Source organism: Malaya genurostris, chromosome 3, assembly GCF_030247185.1.
Source record: "Malaya genurostris strain Urasoe2022 chromosome 3, Malgen_1.1, whole genome shotgun sequence".
NCBI lineage: Eukaryota > Metazoa > Arthropoda > Insecta > Diptera > Culicidae > Malaya > Malaya genurostris.
In genome coordinates this window covers 160607817-160630559 of record NC_080572.1, presented here as the reverse complement: position 1 = coordinate 160630559, position 22743 = coordinate 160607817, and the positions used below count along the sequence as shown (strand labels likewise).

The 22743-nt window shown below is 37.6% G+C and overlaps 2 protein-coding genes across 6 annotated transcripts; one reads left to right on the top strand and one right to left on the bottom strand.

Annotated features, from left to right (window-relative positions):
* Positions 1–2910: 2910 nt before the first annotated feature.
* On the top strand, positions 2911–20632 carry LOC131434727 (solute carrier family 2, facilitated glucose transporter member 1). Of its 2 annotated transcripts, none has more exons than XM_058601782.1 (7): positions 2911–3342; positions 12300–12404; positions 12470–12630; positions 18868–19501; positions 19560–19772; positions 19837–19939; positions 20206–20632. In XM_058601782.1, exons 1-7 carry the CDS (start codon positions 3256–3258, stop codon positions 20469–20471), a joined length of 1569 nt encoding a protein of 522 aa, XP_058457765.1. In that variant the 5' UTR covers positions 2911–3255; the 3' UTR covers positions 20472–20632. The 2 variants fall into 2 exon arrangements, with proteins under 2 accessions (XP_058457765.1, XP_058457766.1); XM_058601783.1 differs by lacking the exon at positions 2911–3342 and adding an exon at positions 4119–4255.
* A 208-nt stretch (positions 20633–20840) lies between these two features.
* LOC131434728 (solute carrier family 25 member 35-like) lies at positions 20841–22397 on the bottom strand. Of its 4 annotated transcripts, none has more exons than XM_058601784.1 (4): positions 22057–22397; positions 21877–21954; positions 21631–21806; positions 20841–21576 (listed from the first exon to the last, which is right to left on the bottom strand). In XM_058601784.1, exons 1-4 carry the CDS (start codon positions 22057–22059, stop codon positions 20892–20894), a joined length of 942 nt encoding a protein of 313 aa, XP_058457767.1. In that variant the 5' UTR covers positions 22060–22397; the 3' UTR covers positions 20841–20891. The 4 variants fall into 4 exon arrangements, with proteins under 4 accessions (XP_058457767.1, XP_058457769.1, XP_058457770.1 ...); XM_058601786.1 differs by having other exon boundaries at positions 21870–22005; positions 22057–22396; XM_058601787.1 differs by having other exon boundaries at positions 21870–21997; positions 22057–22396.
* Positions 22398–22743: the final 346 nt, after the last annotated feature.

The following is a 22743-nucleotide window of genomic DNA, read 5'->3' as shown; positions in this document are numbered from 1 at the left end:
TTTGACTATAGCTCCTTACCACATTGGGTGAGAAACTATAGAATATCCTTCAATTTTAGCTCCCCATACGAAGATTCAACCATGTATGGAGAACTAAAAAATAGCCAGCGACTGGCACCAGTACAGAAGTTGACAAGCGATTATAAATACACTCTTCTACTCAGGGCTTGAGCGGAAAATAGGTATAAAGGGAGAAGACTAGTATTGGATGAACAGAGAAAATGTTTGAATGTATGGTATCGATCGTTAGATGACTAGGATGTAGACCACGTTCGATGTACGCTTTATCATGCCTAGTCCTGTGTTAGAGCTGTGTCTATCACAAGGCTTAGGGTGGCGAAATGGTAGTGCGTATGCACGGAATGCATAAGAACGCAGGCTCGAGTTCAGTCTCTGAACGTATTTTTTTTTTAAATATCATCTTTTCTTTAAGTTTTTCATTCATTTGGCTTCTCCAATATATGTTCCCACTCAGTCATTGCAAAAGCTGAACTTAGTAATATTAATCCTACTCTGTAAGTGCAGCGTTTTCACCAGTGAACCAAAATTAATAACGAATTTCAGTGTAGTGAACAATCACATAAACGAACACGGTTCGCAGCAAACGAGACATATTTGGCATACCCGTATACAGCACCGTCATGCATTCCGACCAGATGACTACTCTTAGAGCGAATGGTGAGACGAAATTCAACTATTTTTAATGCCAATATTATGCTTTATAAGGCTATATCAATTTCTAACCATTCAATTAGGTTTTTTTATATCATTAATTTATATACGGCTTTAACCTAGCTGCCGGGGTTGGCTGTTCATTGCGTAGGGCGCTGATCTTACAAGAGAGTTGTCGTATGTTTGAAGCCCAACCTGGAAGGATTCTTAGTGTCAGTAGGATCGTAATACTAGCCATGCAATTATTTTATAAGCTATGAATCGGCTGCGAAGTCTTTGCAACAGAAAGGCCAAATTCCATAAAAGGAATGTAATGCCAAGATAATAAATTTAACCTAGTTGCGGTCGTTTGCCGTGTATTCAATTAGGTTACATGATTATTGTTTGGTTCAATAATAAATTAAGAGCTTATGCAGAACGATACGATATTTTTTACGCAAAACTTACCTATGGCGACCGAAGCAGAACAGCTACTGCACAAAATTAGAGGTGTAAAGCAACGATCGAAACCGTCGGCTGTGCAAGAAAAATCTAACGGATGATATCATGATGGTAATGGTGTGATTGGCTCGTTAAAACATATATCTATTCAAACCAATTTTTCAATAGTATACTATTGAAATACTGAAAGACGTTGCCATACATGTTTAAGTTAAATGTTCACGAATCGCTTAGTTGTTAAATTATATCAATCCATCAACAAATGACTGAGTTCTTATCGCTCAAAATTATGAAAGAAAAAGGTTGCGCGGCTAGTTTTGAATTGTTTTAATCGACACTCGGCTCCGTATAGTGAAAAGTAAGGCATTTTTAATGCTAAAATCCGGTAGCTCTGTTCACCGACGAGAGCATTCTTCAATTCAGAACCGACCGCTTTATTAGGTCTTTCCGAGTAAAAGGTGTTGCCGCATAAAAACGTTTATCTGACCAAGCATCCCGGTATTGTTTTGGCGTTTGGATTGGTTGCTCCCGATAGCAAAAAAATGATCCGATACCGAAGTTTATTCCAGAAGGTGACACGGAAGTTTATGTTGGGATATGAAGTATGTTCTTTCGTAAATCAGGGATCAGTGAAAAAAATTTCCAGACAAACTTTCAACAAGCAGGGGCTTCGTGTCACAACTTGAACCGCATTCATACGTGATTGAAAGAATATCGGCCGTTCTGATTGAAGAATATGTGACCATTATCCAAGCCCGATCATCATCCGAAGGGTTACTCAGAATGGCTCAACATGAAGGCCAAGGTCTATTCTAAACGCCATCCGAGTACAGAAAACCTGAGAATAAAATTGAAATAGATTCAGGTTACATTTTTAGAGCCTACAGTAGGCTCCGGAAGCGTGTACAGGCCATAATTGCAACCGGTGGAAACTCGATCGATGATTAACATATGGCGTTTTCGTTTTCAATTTGCACTACAGCGGTGCAGTGCTACACTGAGGCATGAGTAAACGAACAAAAATCACGAAAACATAAACAGTAACCATTGACTACAATTAACGATTCCATTGCACAGAGCTACACCAAACTTTTGATGAGTGCTACACCAGTGGTATTGGTGCAGAAAAAGTGAAGCACTGGTGTAGTGCTAGGTAAGAACGAACGGTTTAGGTGCAGCTTTCTATACACCGATGTAGTGCAATTCAAAAACGAAAAGAATTCTTCTTTAATAAATTTAATATAGACTCTGAAGATATCATCCTCATTTGAATAAATGAAATAATCGAGCCCGAATTTTTGATATTTAATAAGGTCAATATTATCATACACGCGGTATTTTCATAATTTTTAGACGAATTTGTCTATTTATTTGAATTTGGACCGGTGAAACTTACAAATATGGGGAAAATGGTTATTCACTTTATGTCATCAAACTTATAATCAAAAACGGTCCCATATATTGTAAAATCTCTCAAACATAATTTGGGTGAAAAAAATGTGCAAACAGACAAATCAAATTTGTTTCCGTCAAAATTTATGAATTATTTTTAAATCTAATCATAAAAACTATGAATTTCCTTGATTTGTAAACAGCACTCAACCTCATAACTTCAAATTTGATATTTCATTTCACGATTTACATGCTTCATTATGAGTTGTTCGTTATTGTTGCCTTGCAGATATTTACTGATCGGTGTGCGTGAGCGTTACTGCAACGAAGCATTAAAAAAGGTGAAAACAAAAAGTACAGATGTGTGACGGAGATATGATTCTACGCTGCAGCACTGGCAGCCTAGCGTTCATATTTGACAGTCTTCAGTTCAAAAAGTGACATGTTCAGCCTAAGCAGTCTTGGTGAATCCCGTCCATCGATAATTTTTTATCACAAATTTATATTTGATAAAGTTTTATTTAGATGTTATTATCACTACATCAATAGACGTAAATGAAATGGAAATTTTCCAATGTATTAATTAGTTCGCATGGTGCTTACATAGATACTAATATTACGCAAAACTAAAGCTCCGCAAACGATATTATTTTTACATAAAGTAATGTGATATTGAAAACCAAACAGTGTTTTTCGGTTAAACCAAGGATAACATTTCTAAACATCAATTACGTCTCACACCGCGGCAGAATGCAGAACAATGATCAATCAGAGTCAATAATATTGTATGAGCCAGAAACTACTGCTACAATAGTCAGTCACGAACGAAGAACAACGGTAAGGATATTTATATTTTTCAACGCAGGGCTTCCTGTTACCCTACCTAAACAAAGAGTTTACTGATTAAACTGCTGGATTTTAAATCCGCTCCTGTTATTTGAAAGTAATTGTCGTCGCTGTATTATAATTGACTGTGAGAATGTATTTAATTTAACTTGTTCGTGGAATACTCATAATCGTATGTTGGAGTAAGACAAGTTTCTAGATCACATTGCAGTGAAGGACAGCTGTTCGTTTCACACTGCTTTCCCAATGAGGAAAGTAGTTGATTTTACAAGCAAATGTTAAATTCCTATATTGATTTGTGGCTTTATATCTTAGCGTAGCTCTTGTATGTATATTAAAACTGTTTACCTAGCCAATCAAGCTATGTTTATTTACTTTGTGTCTGGTGTCACATTCTGTACTGCGATATCAGACTACTTGTAATAACTAAAAACCGGTCTTACCGAGCTCAATCATTAAAATGAATTCGAAAAAGTGTGTGGGTGTTAAATCTTTTAAGGTTTCTTCAAAACTTTGTCGAATTGATTTGCCAAAAATTAATTATACGGCAATGCACATTTCAGGTATCAAGTGCATTTCAATATGTCAAGCGATAAGGATTCGCGTAGTCGTAGACGACCAATTCATGTTCTCGTTTTTTACGTCGAGCTAAAAGAATGTGGAGGTAATTATTTCCTGACCGGTTGAATGATTACTGAATTCGTATCTGACCGAAACCTTAGCTGATATCGACTAGGAGTAAGTCTATTACCGATAGGCTCTGATAGCCTTAGTAATTGCCAGTAGTCAGATTCGATCAGATGTAGTTGAGTGAGGCATGGAAAACTGTCTACCGCCTCGTACATTAGGCGGAAAGTGCTCTCAGTAGTGAATTTTGACAATGAATAATCGTGATAGTAACAAAGTAAGTGTATATATATATATATATATATATATATATATATATATATATATATATATATATATATATATATATATATATATATATATATATATATATATATATATATATATATATATATATATATATATATATATATATATATATATATATATATATATATATATATATATATATATATATATATATATATATATATATATATATATATATATATATATATATATATATATATATATATATATATATATATATATATTTATAGATATATATATATATATATATATATATATATATATATATATATATATATATATATATATATATATATATATATATATATATATATATATATATATATATATATATATCTATATATATATATATATATATATATATACATTTCAAAAGGATTGAATATGATTCGATACCCTTTCTAGGACTTTAGTTCGATGTTAACTAAATGATGGGGGGAATGGTTTACGAATGATAAATTATGCCATGATGAGTGTGATCATGTTTACATCTACCATAAAAAGTTCCATAGTTATGTTGGTATGGAAAATGTGAAACAGTATTTTAACCATGTTACTTAAGTCAGTGCATTGAGCTTGGACACATGATATTTCAAATCTCGTTTTAATAATGGTTGGATCATAAATGGAAAAATGTAGTACTAAGGTGAATAGTGTGGTTATCATATCAGTTTAACGATAACCCACAAAAATGTATATTTATAAACGCAAAAGCAACGCGAAATCTTGATAACCAACAGTTAGAGTAATTCTAGAGTACTGATTGAATGGCTCATATGAGCATATATGAGACATTCTTGGTTTATCTTTCTTGTCGGTAATTGAGTTACATAAAAAGAGACTAGAATCTGCCAGAAGATCGATAGAACCGATTACTGTAAACCTGCGCATGTGATACCAGGACGTTTCGGAGATGGCTTTGGATCTAAATAATTCATAAACTATCGAAGGTGGGTCTCTGTGTGTGATCTATCTTCCTCCGAATCGATGTCGAGATCTACCTCAAATCAATGGCACTACTCGTGGATGAAATCTTGATCATTGAAGACTTCAATTTTCCTAGCCTAAAATGGCAGAGAGTTTGCGATGGTTTTTTCCTGATTCGGTGCTCTCTACATTTCACACTGGCATCACAACCATTCTTAACGGTTACAACCTCAACCTTCGAGTCCCGTCGTTAATTAAAATAATAGGATTCTGGATTTTTGCGTGATATCAAAATATTACTTTAACGAAATTTGGAAATGAGCGTTTGGATTTTACAATCAGTAAAATGTAGTATTATGCCGAACTCGAAAGCCGGTTTTAAGTGTGTAGGGGCCGCATAAACTACGGCGGCATAAAAAAACTCAGACAATTTACTTACACAATTTAGACAATTTAGATTTACTGGGTTTTAGTTTGCATATCGTAGCACACTACAATTGAAGAAGTTTTTATTTTCTTACTTTCAGTTACTAGTTACTTTATTTATAAAATAATAAAATATTTAAACAAATTTTGTAAAGTAGTAGCAACATTGATTATTGAATAAAAAAGCGAAAAGAAAACATATTTTGACATCAGTTTTCGATACATTGTAGAAAAATTACATTTTTATGCATTTCACTGATTATATTGAAGAAAATCCTAGTTTCTGTGAAACACTCGCACTTTGGACTTGATATTCTTCATTCAAATTCTGCACAGCTACTTTTGTGACTTTCCTGGTGGCAGCTGTCCAGTTTTTTTTTTTGAACTCCTGCATGTTTTGGGACACTGTACCTTCCTTCCGAAAGTGCCGCTTGACAATTGCCCAATACCTTTCAATTGACAACCACTGTAGAACGGAGTTGGCGTAGTGGGCTGAAGCCAAAACGGCCAGAAGAGTGGAGCCTTATGCTTTCTGTACAGTGGCAGCATTCTCTTCTTCAAACATTCTTCCTTGTACACCTTGACGTTAATTGTGCCCTTCGTGAATAAAATCGACGACCGCAAACCACAGGTACAAATTGCTTGCCAGACCAACACCTTCTGCCCAAACTTTTCCATCGCCACCGTGGTGTCAGCGTCGTCCAGGTCCTTGTTAACCGATTTAACAGGATGCATCCGTTTTTATTCTGTAGAATCCGGTTATACAGTTTTCGCGCTCTTGTTTTGGCCTGAACTTGCTGTACCAGGGACTTTTTTGGCACCTTATGTTTCTTGTACGTTTTCAGGGAGTTCCGAACTTTGATCCGTTGAATCATCCCGATGCTGGTGTTGAACTGCTTGACCAAATCCCGCGTCGACACCGATGGGTTTTTCCTGATGTACTCAACCACTTTTAAGTCCCGGCCGGGCTGGCTGGAACCCGTTTTCCTAACGGATCGGGGCAAATCCTTCATGGAACGAGTCTTACCGAACTTCTCGATAATATTTTTGACACTGGTGTGGTGCTTTTTCACCCGTTTTGCAATTTCGCTGTACGTGACACCACTTTCTGAGCACCAAGTGTTCAGAATTTTCTTTCGCGTTTCTGGATCAATTCGACTCATCATTGAAAAGATAAATCGTACCAAAACCAATCGGTTGCGCAACTAGGGATGTCGTAATATCGATCGATTAATCGAGTAATCGATTAATAACCCAGATAATCGAAAAATATTTAATCGACTAGCTTAAAACTAATATTCGATTATTGAGCTAATCGAATAATTTAAAAAATCCCATAGTAATAATCGAATGAATAATCGAGTAATCGAATAATAACCCAGATAATCGAATAAATTTCAATCGATTAGTTTCAAAATTATACTCGATTACTAATGCCCCGTTCACACTTCTGCTGGCTGCCAGCATGCTGGTGTCAGTGTACTACCCTCTTAGGAAAAAACGTTCAACTATGGTCCAATGATTCAAAGTATTAGACCAACGGAGGACCACCGTTGAACGTTTTTTTCCTCAGAGGGAAGTACACTGACACCAGCATGCTGGCAGCCAGCAGAAGTGTAAACGGGGCATAAATAATCGAGTAATTCGAAATTTCCGATATCCCTATGCGCAGCTGTTATTGACATGTAGACAAACATGTCACCGCAAAACACACTGCAAAAAATTAAGCCATTTCAGAGTAATAACTTTTGAATGTTGCTAACTACTTATCGATACACTGCTTATTAGTATATTCGGGTTTTCTACGATTATTGCTTATTTATTTTCACCGTTCTCTCCTTCGTGCAGTGAATAGTGCAACGTTGTTCGCCCGTGTCGTAAGTAATAGAAGCATATTCGCGGCGAAGATCGATGAATGAATTAGTTACACGAAGAATATTTGCAACATTGCTTGTAGGAGCCGAATTAGACCTTTGCGCCGCCAGAAAACCCGATCGGTGAACAACCGTATTTCGATCCCGCTGCCGGATTTATCTGATGGTGCCGATATGAAATATTGTTGTTTATCTTAATATCTCGATTTTTTAATATTTTCCCTCTTTCAAATCCACAAATGGAACGCATCTAGAGAACATTGTTCGATAATTGAACTTACACAATTTCAAATTGAATACATACAATGTACTAAACGCTGCTAGTCTAGCAAGCCAATTTTCTTATGTTCGAGCTCCGACCGAGAAGGATGCTTAGTATCAGTAGGATATCTGCGGCGAAATGAGCTTAAGGAGAAGATTAGGCTCCGGTAGTTATTTTGTCGGCTGTTAAAAAAAACGAAAAAATCAGGAACGAAAAATTTTGTCACCTTTTAAAATTATATCAAAATGTTAAACTCTAAACAAAAGTCATTTTTTAATTATTGATCCTAATTAAAAATGGACAAACTGACGTTATTCATGCCAATATAAAAATATTTCTTCATAATAATATCTTTTTACTAGAGCTTTGTTTCGTTTAGAAAAAAAGGGAAGTTTTTCCGCTTAGAAAAAACTACAAGGATCAGCCCCATTGAGCAATTTGACGTCTCAGTTACTCACACCGATGCAGAGTGCGCAGATCTATTCATATACGAAATTGGAATGTATGCGAGCCGAAGTCAAAGTTCCCACTTGGAATAAAACGTTCAACGGTTGTCCTTCATTGGTCCAATACGTTGGATCATTGGTCCAATGAAAGTCCAATCAATCGTTCAACGGGAGGCCAACACGGGACCTTCGTTTGCCGATTTTGAAACAGACCGTTGAACCGAATGCCATTTTTTTCGTTCAACAAACCCGGCAGACAGAGGTCCATTGTTGAGCCATTTTTAACATGAGGAGTTGGAACCACGTTGGACTAGTTTTACTGCAGAGTTTCTGAAGTTTTCTCCTCTTATTTGTTTAAACTAACAATACATACCTGCACAATACTTCTACTTCACGTAGAATAACAACAAATTATCTTTCTATGTAAAGGTAACACTTAATTTTCACACTATTTTTGCAAGAGAAAAAACAACAAACCGTTCCAGCAAATTGAACGAATATTTCGTGCAATATGTCGTTCAACAAGCGCTAAAAAATCAACAAAATTGAACGGCCTGCTGAGAGGGTTTGTTGTGGGTTCAATTTTACACTGAGGAAAAACATTTTTGACTCATAATCATACACTGCGAAAAATGCATATAGAATTTCGTAAGCTATGGACTAATGAACCAAGTAGAAGACAGTACCATTACGTGATATAGAGTTTCATGAACGATTTTATGTCTTTCTCAACTGTTCTCTTGGCATTGCAGTGTTTTTTATTGCATATATGTCTTCAATAATTGGCACGATGCGGCTCGACAAAATTCACTGGGTTATTTCGACACACTCACACTAGCATTAACCTTTCAACTGCTGAGAATAGCCACACCAACACATTCGCACGTGGATTGGACTATGGGGTTGCTCGAGCCGTTGATGTAGAACAAGGCAACCAAAATTTCTAATGATCTACAATCAAAAAGTTCAATCAATCCGACCCAACACCGAACATCATTTGTCTTGATTTGCATTTGTTTTATGACCGACGAAATTACACCATTATCCCAAATGCATGCAATTATATCTTTGTACATACTTGCGATTTCGATAATTAAGCTTCTCTTCGCCAAGCTTGTGTTCAAGTTTTTAATGCAAGCAGTTTTTTTAGCGTTAAGTTTCTCTACTATTCTGCGATTTCGGTTGAAGCGATAAACTATTTCTCATTATCAATCGAGTTCATCTAATATAAATTAGAAATTAATCTTAAGCACTCAAAATTTATCCAGGGTAGTTGTCAATTTCTCATGGGGAAACGACATAACATGGAATTCCGAGCTTGCATGACATAAGATCAGAGTATACCAATTAAGGGCTGACGCAAGTGTGTTTTAGGGCGTCTTAAAGGGCTTCAAATCTGATTTTCTCAGAAACGGTGACGAATATCAAAAAACCCAACAGACAATCTCTAAGAAATTTAGTTTAGATTATTCTGTGAAAATTTCAGAATGATTCATTGACTGTAGCGGTCGGAAAAGTTATTTTTCTGAAGGAAGAGTTGCATAGCTGAAAACGGCAACTTTCAATTCATTGAATATCTCGCCTTCAAAAGCATGGATCAAAAATCTATCCTGACAATGTCTAGATAATTTAGTTTAGATGCGATTAGTGCATAAAAACATATATGTTGTCGCGATGAAAATTAAGTGATAGTTTTTTTTGTGGAGGTAAGTCGATTTATATGTCGGCGCCATTTTAGTTCCCTGGTAACGTAACGAAACATGAGAGAGAAATAAAATCGGCTCATCAAGGCTGCCAAACAAGCGGTAGCTTTGTTGGATTTTATGTGATGTAGCCAAACTTGTAACCGCAAAGCAACACGACAACTCGGCTTCATAGCGAAAATTAGCCGAGACTTCAAAGACCCGTACTGTCTAAAAGCGCTATACTGTTCGTTGGTGCGTCCATTACTCGAAAATGCGTGTTTGGTTTGGAGCCCGTACCAACTCGTTTGGAACTTACGAATAGAACGTGTACAGAAGAGATTCGTCCGGTTGGCTCTGCGGCACCTCCCATGGCAAAACCCTCTGGATTTACCACCGTATCCTGACCGCTGTCGTCTGATTGGCCTGGAATCTTTAGAGCGACGAAGAAAGATGCAGCAAGCGTTACATGTGGCTAAAGTAATCAATGGCGATATTGATTCACCAAAATTGTTATCTCTTCTTGACTTCCGTGCTTCTCAGCGATCTCTACGCTCGACGAGTCTACTTCAACCAAGATTTCATCGTACTACTTTCGGACAACATGAACCAATGACAGCATGCATACGTGCATTTTCCAAAGTCTTTGAGCCGACGCACAAGTTCTCACAGAAATTATTAAGTGTATCCTTGTTATAAGTTTGTTCGTTGTACTTTGTGTTATTCATTAAGACTTTTAATTGTCAGATGGATTATTTTAACAAATAAACAAATATAATAAACCGAAAATATCAAAACTTTCTTGGCCACCCGGCCACATCGAGAGTCATTTTACACATTTACGAGAGAGCATGAAGAGAAATGTAATACGCACAGCGAGCGACACGGTTTTACGCTAACAACTGGCATTAGCCCTTAAAGATTCAAATCGTTTTATGGCACATTTTTGTCTTGCTGTCTAGCAACAAACTACCTCTAGCATGCTAGGAATAGGACTGAAACGTTAGCTTTAATTTCGCTTCTATTTATAGATTCGTGTGCTTCCAACAGCTTCGCTTTTGCATCGATTGACCAATCAGAGCGATGCTCTCTCTTTGATACATCGCTTACTCCTTCAAAACCGTCGACTATGGCAGGGAAATCCAGTATGCTGGAGATTTTTTGCAGACAAAATAGGACACTGCTAGCTATTAATCAACATTTCAATGATATACAATTAAAAATACATGGCTATGAACATTCAAATCAATACGTAGAAATATTTCCTATCAAATGATGAAATAATATTAATAATTGATACAAAACAGACTGAGCTGTAAGTGTTTAAAACCTGACCACATTTCTACGTGTAGTTTATGATTTGCACCCCTAAAAAAGATGTGTTCCACATCAAAATAGGGAAGTTTTTATTCGTTACGCGATAGTATTTAAAATTTTCCTTCACTTTTCACGAATAAGAACTGTGAATCATGACTTCCCGGGACTTCAGTATCGGATATTATTGAAACGTTCATTCGGGAAGCCAGTGAGTTTAGTGGTGCATCCGAGCATCTTTAAACCAGAACATACTGGTCTACGTGAATACTACCAATACTGAAATTTATACTAACAAATGTCCTACTCCCGTAACACTTGCGGAGTGCGCAGTATATACGGCCTCTTGTAACAACAAGTGTTGGACTAACATCCCTTCCCATCCCTTAGACGATCTACGTTCGGGCCTGGCCGGCGCCGGTACTGATCAATGAATTCTGGGATTACCAGAAGATGTGCATTGAAGGATGATTTACCAGTCCCATATCGGATCATCTAGCAATTCCCTTCACTATTTCAGCTAATCCCGATCAGTAACGGAGTAGCAACCAGGTCACTCAAGCTCAAGCTCTATTCCTGATATGTTCGGGGTACGGTATAACTGAATTGAGTTTAATGGTCATCAACTAACGAGTTATTCAAATATGAGAATGAATTTTTACGAGTAATTTAGAAATGAGTACATATTTTTGGCACATATAGCCCAGTAATGCCCGATCTCGAAGCAGGTGCTCGATGAAAATCTAAAATTTTCTATGCGATCAGTTACCTCCGAAAAAATTCAGTGTAAATTTGAGTTACACACATACACATTTTGCGATTTCGAAGTGCTGAGTATGGCGTAATAGACATATGATAGTCGATCATCCGTGCTTCGTATCAGGAATTGGTTTGCACAGTGATTGCATAGCCTTTCTATATAAGAGGCACAAAAACGTGTCTGATTTATCAAATGATAAATGAAATCCTGAAGTATAATTCGCCCGGAAGATTGAAATTCAAGTGTAATATATACATTATAAATGACTACAGGACTTGTAGGATGCAATTCAACAATTTTTTTTTTAATTTTTCGATATAGGAAGCAAGATGGACGTTCTGGCTCCTTACCGCAGGGATCTCCACTACATTTGGTGCAGCCATTCCTACCGGTTACAACATAGGCGTGATAAATGCTCCTTCTGATGTAAGTCATTCTGAAAATTGTAATTCAAGTACATTAGAACACTATCGAATGAAAATCTTTTTCAGTTCATCAAAGAATGGTGCAACGAAACGATTTATGAAACATACGGTGTAGTTTTAAGTAGCGGCAATCTAGACACCTTTTGGGCAATTGTAGTATCGGTATTTTTGATCGGTGGAGTAATCGGTTCTTTAGGTGGAGCATGGGTAGCCGATAAGTTAGGAAGGTATGTATCGTATCTAAGGTTTGATGCGTTTGCGGTTATCATATCCAAAGCGTAAATTGCGGTAAGTTAATTATTTTTCACCATTGTGGGGCAACAGCGGAAAATTACCTTGATTTTTTTTTATGTAAACGGCGGAATGCAGAAATCGGATAGGTACAACTTTGTTTGAAAACCCGGATGGGTTGAAAAACAACTTTTTTGCAAAAATTGACTTACAGTTAGCTTTGAATGCAAAAGTCGATTAAAACCTTAGCCGGTTCTTCCGAAACAAATGTTTTTCCCGTTATTGTATTAAAAGTTTTTTGCTTACTGTTGCTGTATATTGCAGCATGGGTCAGGCCGTTCGTAACAAACAAGCAAACCATGCTTCGTCTGCAGCGGCAGTCGATTTAAAGCAACATAAATGCAAGAACAAAATTTGTTTTTATCCGGTTTTTGCATTCAAATTTCTTTTGTCCGGTTCTTGCAAAAAAGGTGTGTAAAACGATTTGTGTATTGCAAAATCCTTGTCCAGTTTTTGCACTCAGAAATACTTGAACGGGTCTTCACTAAATTTCACTTATCCGGATTTCCACTACTTCCCTGCCCTTTTGCTCAGAGAGGGGAATGGGCGCGTTGTATCAATTTGGTCCTGATACAGTTCGATTGGGAGTCTAGGTTTATTGATGCTCAAAAAGCCTGAGTTTATGGTAAACACAGATAATGAACAATCGAAGATAATGAAATGGAAACATGTACTAGGGGTGATGGCTAAATAATTAAAGAGTAAAATTATATTTCGTGAGAGTTAAATATCACTGAGCGCTAGCGTCAAGTTCACATTTCCTTATCCGTTGAACCATTCTGAGTGACGAAACACACATAATTTAGACATAGTACACTAACCCTTGACTTTTCTATTACACTTGCTTTCATGACACATCGACGATAAGAGGAACAATCGGAATGAAGCAGAAGTGCCTCTAAAAATCAAGAGCGCAAGAGGAGAGAAAAGAACGGAAGAAAAAAGGAAGGAATAAGAAAAAAAGAAAATTATCATATTCGTTCAGAACAACCAAAGGCGCCTTACAAAAAGGAAGGAAAAGGAAGAAAGGGAAAAGGGAGAAAAAGGAAGAAAAATTGTAAGTATAAATTTCATTTTGTATTTGGATACACAAAACATCGATTTCTTCGCGTTTCGCCTTCGGCTCATCAGTGCTTAAAGCAGTTCAAATTGAACCGCCATCTTTGCCTAACAGTTCATTTTGAACCGCTAAGCAGACGCAAAGTCCACACTATTTATGTGACCCGAAGGCGAAACGCGAAGAAATCGAAACTAAATATGTACTTTACGTGCAAACCAAAAAACCCCTAAATGTTCAAATTCTTCGGCGGCCAGTAGTCAGTCGTCACTCGTTTTCGTCCGAGACGTCAGATAGGATATGGCACCTAGTGTCACATTCTTAAAGGGTCACATAAATAGTGTGGACTTTGCGTCTGCTTAGCGGTTCAAAATGAACTGTTAGGCGGAGATGGCGGTTCAATTTGAACTGCTTTAAGCACTGATGAGCCGAAGGCGAAACGCGAAGAAATCGAAACTAAATATGTACTTTACGTGCAAACCAAAAAACCCCTAAATACACAAAACATGTCAACAAGCAATCTACATCTACAATCTAGTATTACAAGCAGCAAGAAAGGGGAATCACAAGACTAATAGAAGCAGTACGACAACATGATGAATGTGGAGCTGAAAAACGGAAAGAAAAAATTAGGAAAAAATTTAAAAAAAGTATTCAACCACAAAGTTAAACTGAAACATTATCTACGGTAAGCCATGAGAATACTAACTCCAGATGCCTTCCAACAAGGAAGAATCATCGCTCTCAAATCCCTCAAATTCGGACGGTATAACATCGTCGCTAGCTGTAGAATCATCACTATCGCTACTGTCTTCATAATTCGACTCTAACCGATTAGATATTAGGTGCTTAATCTCACTTTTAAGCTTGTTCTTATCCATGACCCAACCTTGCCACACATCAATGGGTACATTACTAGGCATAATATTATTTCGTATATCAGTACGCCAGGTGAAACCAGGCCGCTCAAGCTTTTCGGGTACATCGATATGATACTCTAACGCTATTTGCAATATGCCTCCAGGAGGGGCTCGGAGGACATGTCCATAAAAGTTCAACCGGGATGCACCAATACGATTGTTTACAGTGTACCCACCAAGAAGATGAACCGGTATCGGTTTCATACATTCCGTTTATATCTGAAATATCACCCGGATGATCACAAGTAATAGCACTATTTTCGATATCTACATCATATGCGACTGACCGGTCCCGAGAAGAGTCATGAGTGATTGGAGCATCTACAGACAGAGACAGAAGAGTGTGGAGCATGGTAGATTCCATATCTCTGAGAGGGTTACGATTACGTTTCACCAACGTTGAAACCTTCATAATGTAGGTATCTATAGGCGTGATAAGTGAATAATATAGCCGTCTTATTACCGCCCATCGGAGGGGATATTTGTGTAAGAATCCACAAAGAACATGAAACAGCCTTATACGCTTTCTTAATCCTCTCAGATGTAGTCCCTGAACGGGTCAAACTGCTGGTAATAAACGCACCCAAATAACGCAACTTGGTCACCAGTATTAGAACGTATGGACCGAAGGAACGGGCAACATCGCCGGAAATGTTACACACATCATACGGATTCCGAAACAGCACTCTAGTCTTTGAGGTGTTTATCGACAGACCTATGGACGCTAGCGAAGGATCCAAAATGCTAATTAGGAAAGGCACGTCACTCTCATCCTCGCAAAGAAGCAGCAAATCATCTGCATACGCCAGTATACATGGTAACTTAATAGTTCCTCGATGTTCAAAGTTGACATTCGGCATAAACTCTTTAAGAGTCATTAATGCATGATGTAATAAAACTATGAATAAGGTCGGACTAAGAGGGCAGCCCTGCTTGATACCTCGAGCTCGTGATACGGAAGGGGTACGCTGATCATACCACTGAATCGATGTCTTCTCAACTAAACAACACGGAATAATACGTCTTAACAAAAATACCGAAAATACCTTGTATATAACAGTACATAAGGTAATACACCGATAATTCGAAGTTGATCGAGGAGCAGGCACCTTAGCAACATGAAGCTGGAGGGTGGATATCTAGGACTCAGGAACAATATTCGACTTGAATATTTAAGCGAGCAATACAACCATTCTATCGATAAAGTTGTCCGAACAATACTTGTACAACTCTGGTGGGATGCCATCTAAACCTGGAGAGGTGTTATGCTTTAGACCTCGCATAATATCGGTAACTTCTTGACGCGTGGGAGGATCACCGAAAATACTATCATGTTCCGGAAGGATATAAATAGATAAGGATGGCCCCTCCAGATGAGCTTTCTCTCCCATTGTTGGATATTTAGATAACGCTGCGAGCTTTGATAAGTTCTTCGAGTATTCGACTTTATGAACCGAAAAGTCCGAGTCATTTGTTCTAAAGAATTATAATGGGCGGTTGAAGCTAAAAACGACTTAACTTTGTCCTGAAAATAAAGCTCAAATGCACGATTTTTCTCATAACTGGCTTTTCACATATTATTCTTCAGGGCCGGATCACCACGATTAGAAAGTAAAAGTTGACGAGCACGAAAATAATCTCTACCAGCTTTAGATCTGCGAGGAGTTTTGGGTGACGAAGGGCAGCGTGTAGACATCCGAGCGGCATCCCGGACAACAGTATTAATCTTATTCCAATGATCTTCAACTCCTACAGCAAATGAAGGCGCAGAGGATGATAGACATAGATCTAACTGATCACGGTATTTTTTCTGGGTATCGCCATCGTTCCGCAACAGGTCCAGGTCCAAATTCAAACGAGCGGAATATGTACTGAACTTAGGAATAAGACTACGACCAGGAATTCGTCCATCTTGCTTGGAAAGCTTCAAGACGCAACGGAGGAGTTTATGATCACTGATGACAGTTGGATAGAAAATACCGTTGACTTTGAGGAATGCAAACTCAGGAATATTACTCATCAAAACATGATCAAACTGAGAGATTGACCTTCGGTTAGTCCACAGACTTCGACGAACCGAGAGTAGTATAATCAAATACAAATAATAATACCCCTAAGTCCCATACAAACGAACCGCCAATGTTTGGTTCACAGCCTGAACAAGTAAGCCTAGCAAATTACTCCCTTTCATTGCGATAGTTTGAAAATGTGGAAGGAGACCGTTTCTGGCAACGCTACATACATAAACGTCAATACCGTAATCATATGAATCGTGCATGTATGCGATAATCACAGTCCGTCAAATATTTTTTTGGAGAAATGTTGACGGAGCTTGCTGTTGACGGACGTTGACGTTCCGGATCTCTGCTGGATCGTGTGAATGCGCAAAGGGAAAACTCATTTGACTAATTTTGACGGAGGCTGACGTTCCGGTGACGGTGACGGAAGAAGCCGGATCGTCTGAATCGTACATTCGTGCTGTATCACACCGTCATTGAGCAATTTGACGTTTCTGTTACTCACACCGATGCAGAGTGCGCAGATCTATTCATATACGAAATTAGAATGTGCGAGCCGAAGTCAAAAGCGGCCCTTACACGATCATTTAAAGTGTCGTTACTAAGTAATGACACTTCTGCTCAAACGCTCGTCATTACTGCATTACTGTACATCATTACTATTCAGCATTACACGTTCATTATTAATGATGACTATTTGTAACTATTCCAGCACGGGGCTTGTAACCAGAATAACTTTCCCTCAGCAATGAAAGAATATTAGCAAAATGCTTTATCTTTCTTTAGCTGAAAATAAATTTTATTTGCCATTGAAACGTTAAGGTTGAAATTTATTTTCAGCTAAACGAAGATAAAGAATATTATTTCATTGCTGAGGGAAAGTTATTCTGTTTACAAGCCCCATGCTGGAATAGTTACAAATACTCATCATTAATAATGAACGTGTAATGCTAAAAAATAATGATGTACAGTAATGCGGTAATGACGAGCGTTTGAGCAGAAGTGTCATTACTTAGTAATGACACTTTTAATGATCGTGTAAGAGCCGCTATTTAGTACAGCGGATACTAAACACGAATAGCACAACGACAAACGTTACATCAAAGACATCATATTAACAAGATATCCAGCTCTCACATTTCCCGAACAAATCATTGGCAACATCCTTTTTTGCGAGCATGTCGCCCCCAGACGAGCCCGCATCGAATCTTATACATAGAAGTAGGGGAGAAAAATGTCAAATTCGTGCGCGCCAAAGTAGCAGGGTTGCGCACCCATACAATTGACATGATATGTTGAATGTGATGCCGTGCGATGGCGTTGCTGAACTGAAGATTGACTTCGCTCCAAGCTGACAGGGTCTGGTTACATGTAATTGTCAGAAAGAGACACCGAGTAAAAGTACCATGTCTAATTGAAATGAAAAATTGTGTGCCAACAGAAGAGAGTGATAAGTAACAAGGATAATAGATGAAAAGAAAGGAGTTTAAGAAGGATAGGATGAAGGAGATTGGGAAGATTTTTTTTGTAGCCTCAAGCAACAACAGCAAAGAAGAATTATCGATTTCAAGGTACAGTACCAGAACGAAATGGGATATTGGTTCTAGAACTCTAGAACGAAACGAAATATTGGTGAGAACAATAACACCACATCATACAACTAACTTTTACATTTAAGGAAACAAAAAAACATGTCAGCAGAAGTACGGAGTGGAAATAAAGTAGAATACTAACAAAAGACAACTACGAAACTCAGTTGAATAGAACCATTGGGGATAAGGTAACACAAAACTAAAGGTAAGGAAATCAACATAAATTAACAATAAAAACTTTTGGGTAACAATTGAATTTCCTCATATTGAAAGAGGCGTTTATATATCGCACATGCGCTAATTCGGCCTGATACAAACTAACGGGGAGGGGATACATTTTGGACAGGGCTGTAAAGCTGATTGGAACTCTTTCCAGGCCAAAATTTAAGTTAAGGAAACTTATCCGGATTTCCACTACTTATATGTCATAATTTTAAACGTCCACGATATTTACTGTGCTGTTAAATAAATACGGCGCAAATGTGTTAAAATTCTTTGTGTGTTGTAGCCGCTGCGCAACGAACCCTAATCCAATGCACCTAAAAATAATCGAACATTGTATAGTAACTGGTTTTCCTTACTACAGAAAACGATCCTACCTGAGTTGTGGGATACTACTAGTACTCGGTGGAATATGCTTCCAGTTTTGCAGAGCGATTGGTTCAGTAGAGCTTTTGTTGCTTGGGCGAGTCCTGGTTGGCCTAGCAGCCGGACTTACAACTAGTACGGTACCAATGTACTTGACTGAACTAGCGCCGATAAGTTTACGTGGTGCACTGGGTGTATTTGCATCCATCGGTGTTACTGGAGGTGTTGTTGTAGGCCAAGTGATGAGCTTGGAAGAAATTTTCGGCACCGACGAGCTATGGCAGTTTGCACTGAGTTTCTATGTCATACTCGTAATCACTTTTTTTGTTCCTTATCACTGGCTTCCGGAGAGTCCAAAGTACCTGTATGTAATAAGAAAAAGGCAAGACGAGGCAATTTATGAAATTAGACGCTTAGGAGGAAAAAACGCTGAGGATGACTATGTGAAACTGCAAATAGAGGCGATGCGCAGCGAGGACACCACAAACACTGGATGCGATGACTGTGAGAAGGAACAGCAAAAACCTAAAAAGCGATCTCTTTGGTCTGTATTGACTGATCCTAAACTTACATTACCTCTGATATTGGTATGTGCCTTACAAGGAGGACAACAGCTCTCCGGAATTAATGCGGTTAATAAACTTTATTCTATGCATGAATAAGGATTTTAACTTTTTTCATTTTTTGTAGGTATTTTTCTACTCGGTATCCATATTTAACTCAGTTGGACTTAATCACACAGATGCGAAGTTAGCTAATCTTGGAGCTGGCTGTTTGAACTTGTTTATAGCTTGCTTCACTCCAATTTTGATGCAACGATTCAATAGACGATTCCTTGCACTTTTGTCCTGTTCAATGTGTGCTGTATTTTTACTCTGTCTAACATTTATAGTGTATTTAATAGTTAGTACAATGGCAATTGTAATAAAAAATCTGATTAACACTGATTATTTCCAAAATATTTCAGGAGGAAGTAAAATGGTTTTCTTATGCAAGCGTTGTTGCAGTCTTATTCTATATAATGTTCTATCAAATCGGCCTAGGGCCAATCCCATATTTCATAGGCTCAGGTATGTACAATTAAGCGATTTATTCATACATACTATTCTTTGGAGTAGTGTTTCCGAAACTCACTCTGCGCAGCAAAACGTGTTAGGCCTTAGCGTGGGTTGTTGCGCACTGGTGGCGTGTAGGGACCAGTTTGGGAATCACTACTTCAGAGTATACTTTGATAATAATATGCTCATGTTTGAAATTGTTGAAGTATGCATAATTATCGCCATGCTTTTTACCAAATTAATAATTGATCATACAATAAACATCTGTTATATTTCAGAATTGTTTGAAGTTGGACCACGACCTGCTGCTATGGCTATGGGCAGTTTATCATCTTGGGGCTGTAATTTTTTGGTAGCAATGCTGTTTTTAACTCTTCAGAAAGCATGGGGAGCATTTGTCTTCCTGCCGTTTGCGGTTACTTGTGTTCTGTTGACGATACTACTTAAGATTTATCTGCCGGAAACTAGAGGACGTCACGTTTCGTCAATTGTACCGCTAGTCGCAAAAGGTTTCCGCTCGAAACCATTAGTGCCTTGGACGTAGTAATGAAAGTCTATACACAAAACGCTTAGCGGGACTGTTGCTGTATGAATTTGCTCATCTCATCTCAAATTCCTATAGTTCTGCTAGTTCAATTTTTATGAACAATCGATTCAGTAAACGAATTTACACAATAAACCAAGCATTACGCTATAAAAGCTTAATTTTGTGTTTAATTGCGTTAAGACGAATTTTAGCTTTAATAATAAGTCGAAGTAAGATAATCTGGTTTCAAACATTGCTTTTTATGATTGTAATCATTTCTGTTTTGTTTTCGTATGAAATGTAAATGTTGGAAAATACTATGAAATTGTTTTTCATTGATCTGAATGAATGGAATTGTAAGCGATCCACTATAATCAAACACAATCAGCGGTAGTAACATAACATTTAATATATGGACTATTAGCATAACATCACACATCAGCTTTTCCGCATTTGTTGGCTGTAATAGTATTTTCGAACATTTTTAAGCTCGTCGAAAAACACTAACACAAGCATAGAATGTGGCCCAATACGCATATAATGCGGCCAGAATCCTTTATATAAACCAGCAACACCCTCGGTTTTCAAAATTTTGAAGCAGCAATCAACGACACCTTTATAGTAAATTCCTTTTCCTTTACTATCTACTCCTTGGTTATATAATCGAGTGGCTATCACATCTGGAGGAGTCATAGTTATTGCCATAACAGTTCCAGCCATTATTCCGGACAGAAAAGATACTATTCGATCGGTTTGATTCGAGTTTAGAGGATATCTAGTAAGTAAATCCTTGGTATAACCGTATCCTGCCAGCTGTCCTCCACTACCCAACATGGCCCGAGGCATAGTGACAGCAACTCCTCGATACAAACCTTTTATTCCATGCATGAGAAAAATGTTCTTCAAAGCACTAAGCATTCCACTGTGTTTATGTTGATAACCGACCGCAATTTGCGTAGCTGCTTGTGATTGCAGATGTGTTCGAAGCATGAAAAAAGGACTTGCTAGAGCCGAACCAATAAAACCGCCAGTTCCACCCCAAAAGGCACATTTCCAAATAGATTGTCTTCCGTTCTTGGTTTTAGTGAGACCAGTTTCATATGCCGTGTTATATACACCTAATCTGAAAAGCACATAAAATGTGTATGAAAGTAGCACTTCACGCTATTCGACTTACCGGACAGCATTAATGACAAATTGGAAACACAGAGACGGCGCTAAACCTTTTTGCAATGCCCAATAACCGTCATTTTTAGCAATAGTAATAAACGCATCCAAAATATTCTTGTACGGCTTAGCGTATGTTCCTTTGGTTAAAAGTTCTCCTTGTAATTGCATGCGAGTTTTAATAACCTATAAAACACAATGAAACCGTTGTTTTAATTGCAAAAACTATTTTTTTTTTCTTTGGCGCACTTCCAACGGATTTATGAACAAGGTTGCAGCCATCGAGGCCACTCCACCCAGAAGAAAATCGGTAGCGTCCATGGGTTGCGTTTAACTATATTAGAAAAAAAAATTGTAGAACCTGCATAGTTGCACAACTAAATAACTGTGCAGTCATTAGTGTCCTTGAGTGAAAAATAATATATGACTTATTTACCATATGCTGCTCGATATTAAAACATAAAAATATACGAACGACAAACGAACTTGTTCGATGCACATTATATTAAACGTAGACGAGATGCATGAAATCTCCCATGAAGTAATAATTACTCCATCGTATAACAGACTATAGCCGTAACCATCAACATAAACACAATAATTCGGTAGTAACATGTGATTAGGGCATATCGCACGATAGGCCCTTGCGAATGTTACAAGATATAATGCTCATTGCTCGGCTCTACAACCCTCATTAACACAACAATCGATATAATCTCGTAGATAGAAGCCCAATCTACGAAATTGTGCGCAATATGCTTTAATTTCATGTTCAAAACTTGAGTATTGAACATTATTTTTCGTAACTTTCAAAAGGGCATATCGCACGATTAGAGATGTCGTAATATCGATCGATTAATCGAATAATCGAGTAAAGGCACAGTTAATCGAATGAAATTTAATCGATTGAATTCTTTCAGATAATCGCAGTAATCGATTAATTTCCTACGATTATTGGTTCGATTAGTATTGTGAATTTCAGCTTAGCATAGAATGCGACGGAGTCGTCGCAGAATAGTGAAATAATGAGCGTCAGAATCACAGATACCAAGTTGCAGATTTTATCTGAATTTGATGAATTTTCTTTTTTAGCGAACTATGCAGTTTTGCAGACTTTTTAGAG

Excerpts from the sequence above, each read along its gene's own strand:
- LOC131434727 (XM_058601782.1), top strand. The coding sequence starts at position 3,256 with ATGCAGAACAATGATCAATCAGAGTCAATAATATTGTATGAGCCAGAA. Across the intron at positions 3,343-12,299 it reads GTCACGAACGAAGAACAACG|GAAGCAAGATGGACGTTCTG; the intron begins GTAAGGATATTT and ends TTTTCGATATAG. Across the intron at positions 12,631-18,867 it reads GTAGCCGATAAGTTAGGAAG|AAAACGATCCTACCTGAGTT; the intron begins GTATGTATCGTA and ends TCCTTACTACAG.
- LOC131434728 (XM_058601784.1), bottom strand. Across the intron at positions 21,807-21,876 it reads GCAACCTTGTTCATAAATCC|GTTATTAAAACTCGCATGCA; the intron begins GTTGGAAGTGCG and ends TGTGTTTTATAG. Across the intron at positions 21,577-21,630 it reads TTTGTCATTAATGCTGTCCG|ATTAGGTGTATATAACACGG; the intron begins GTAAGTCGAATA and ends TGTGCTTTTCAG.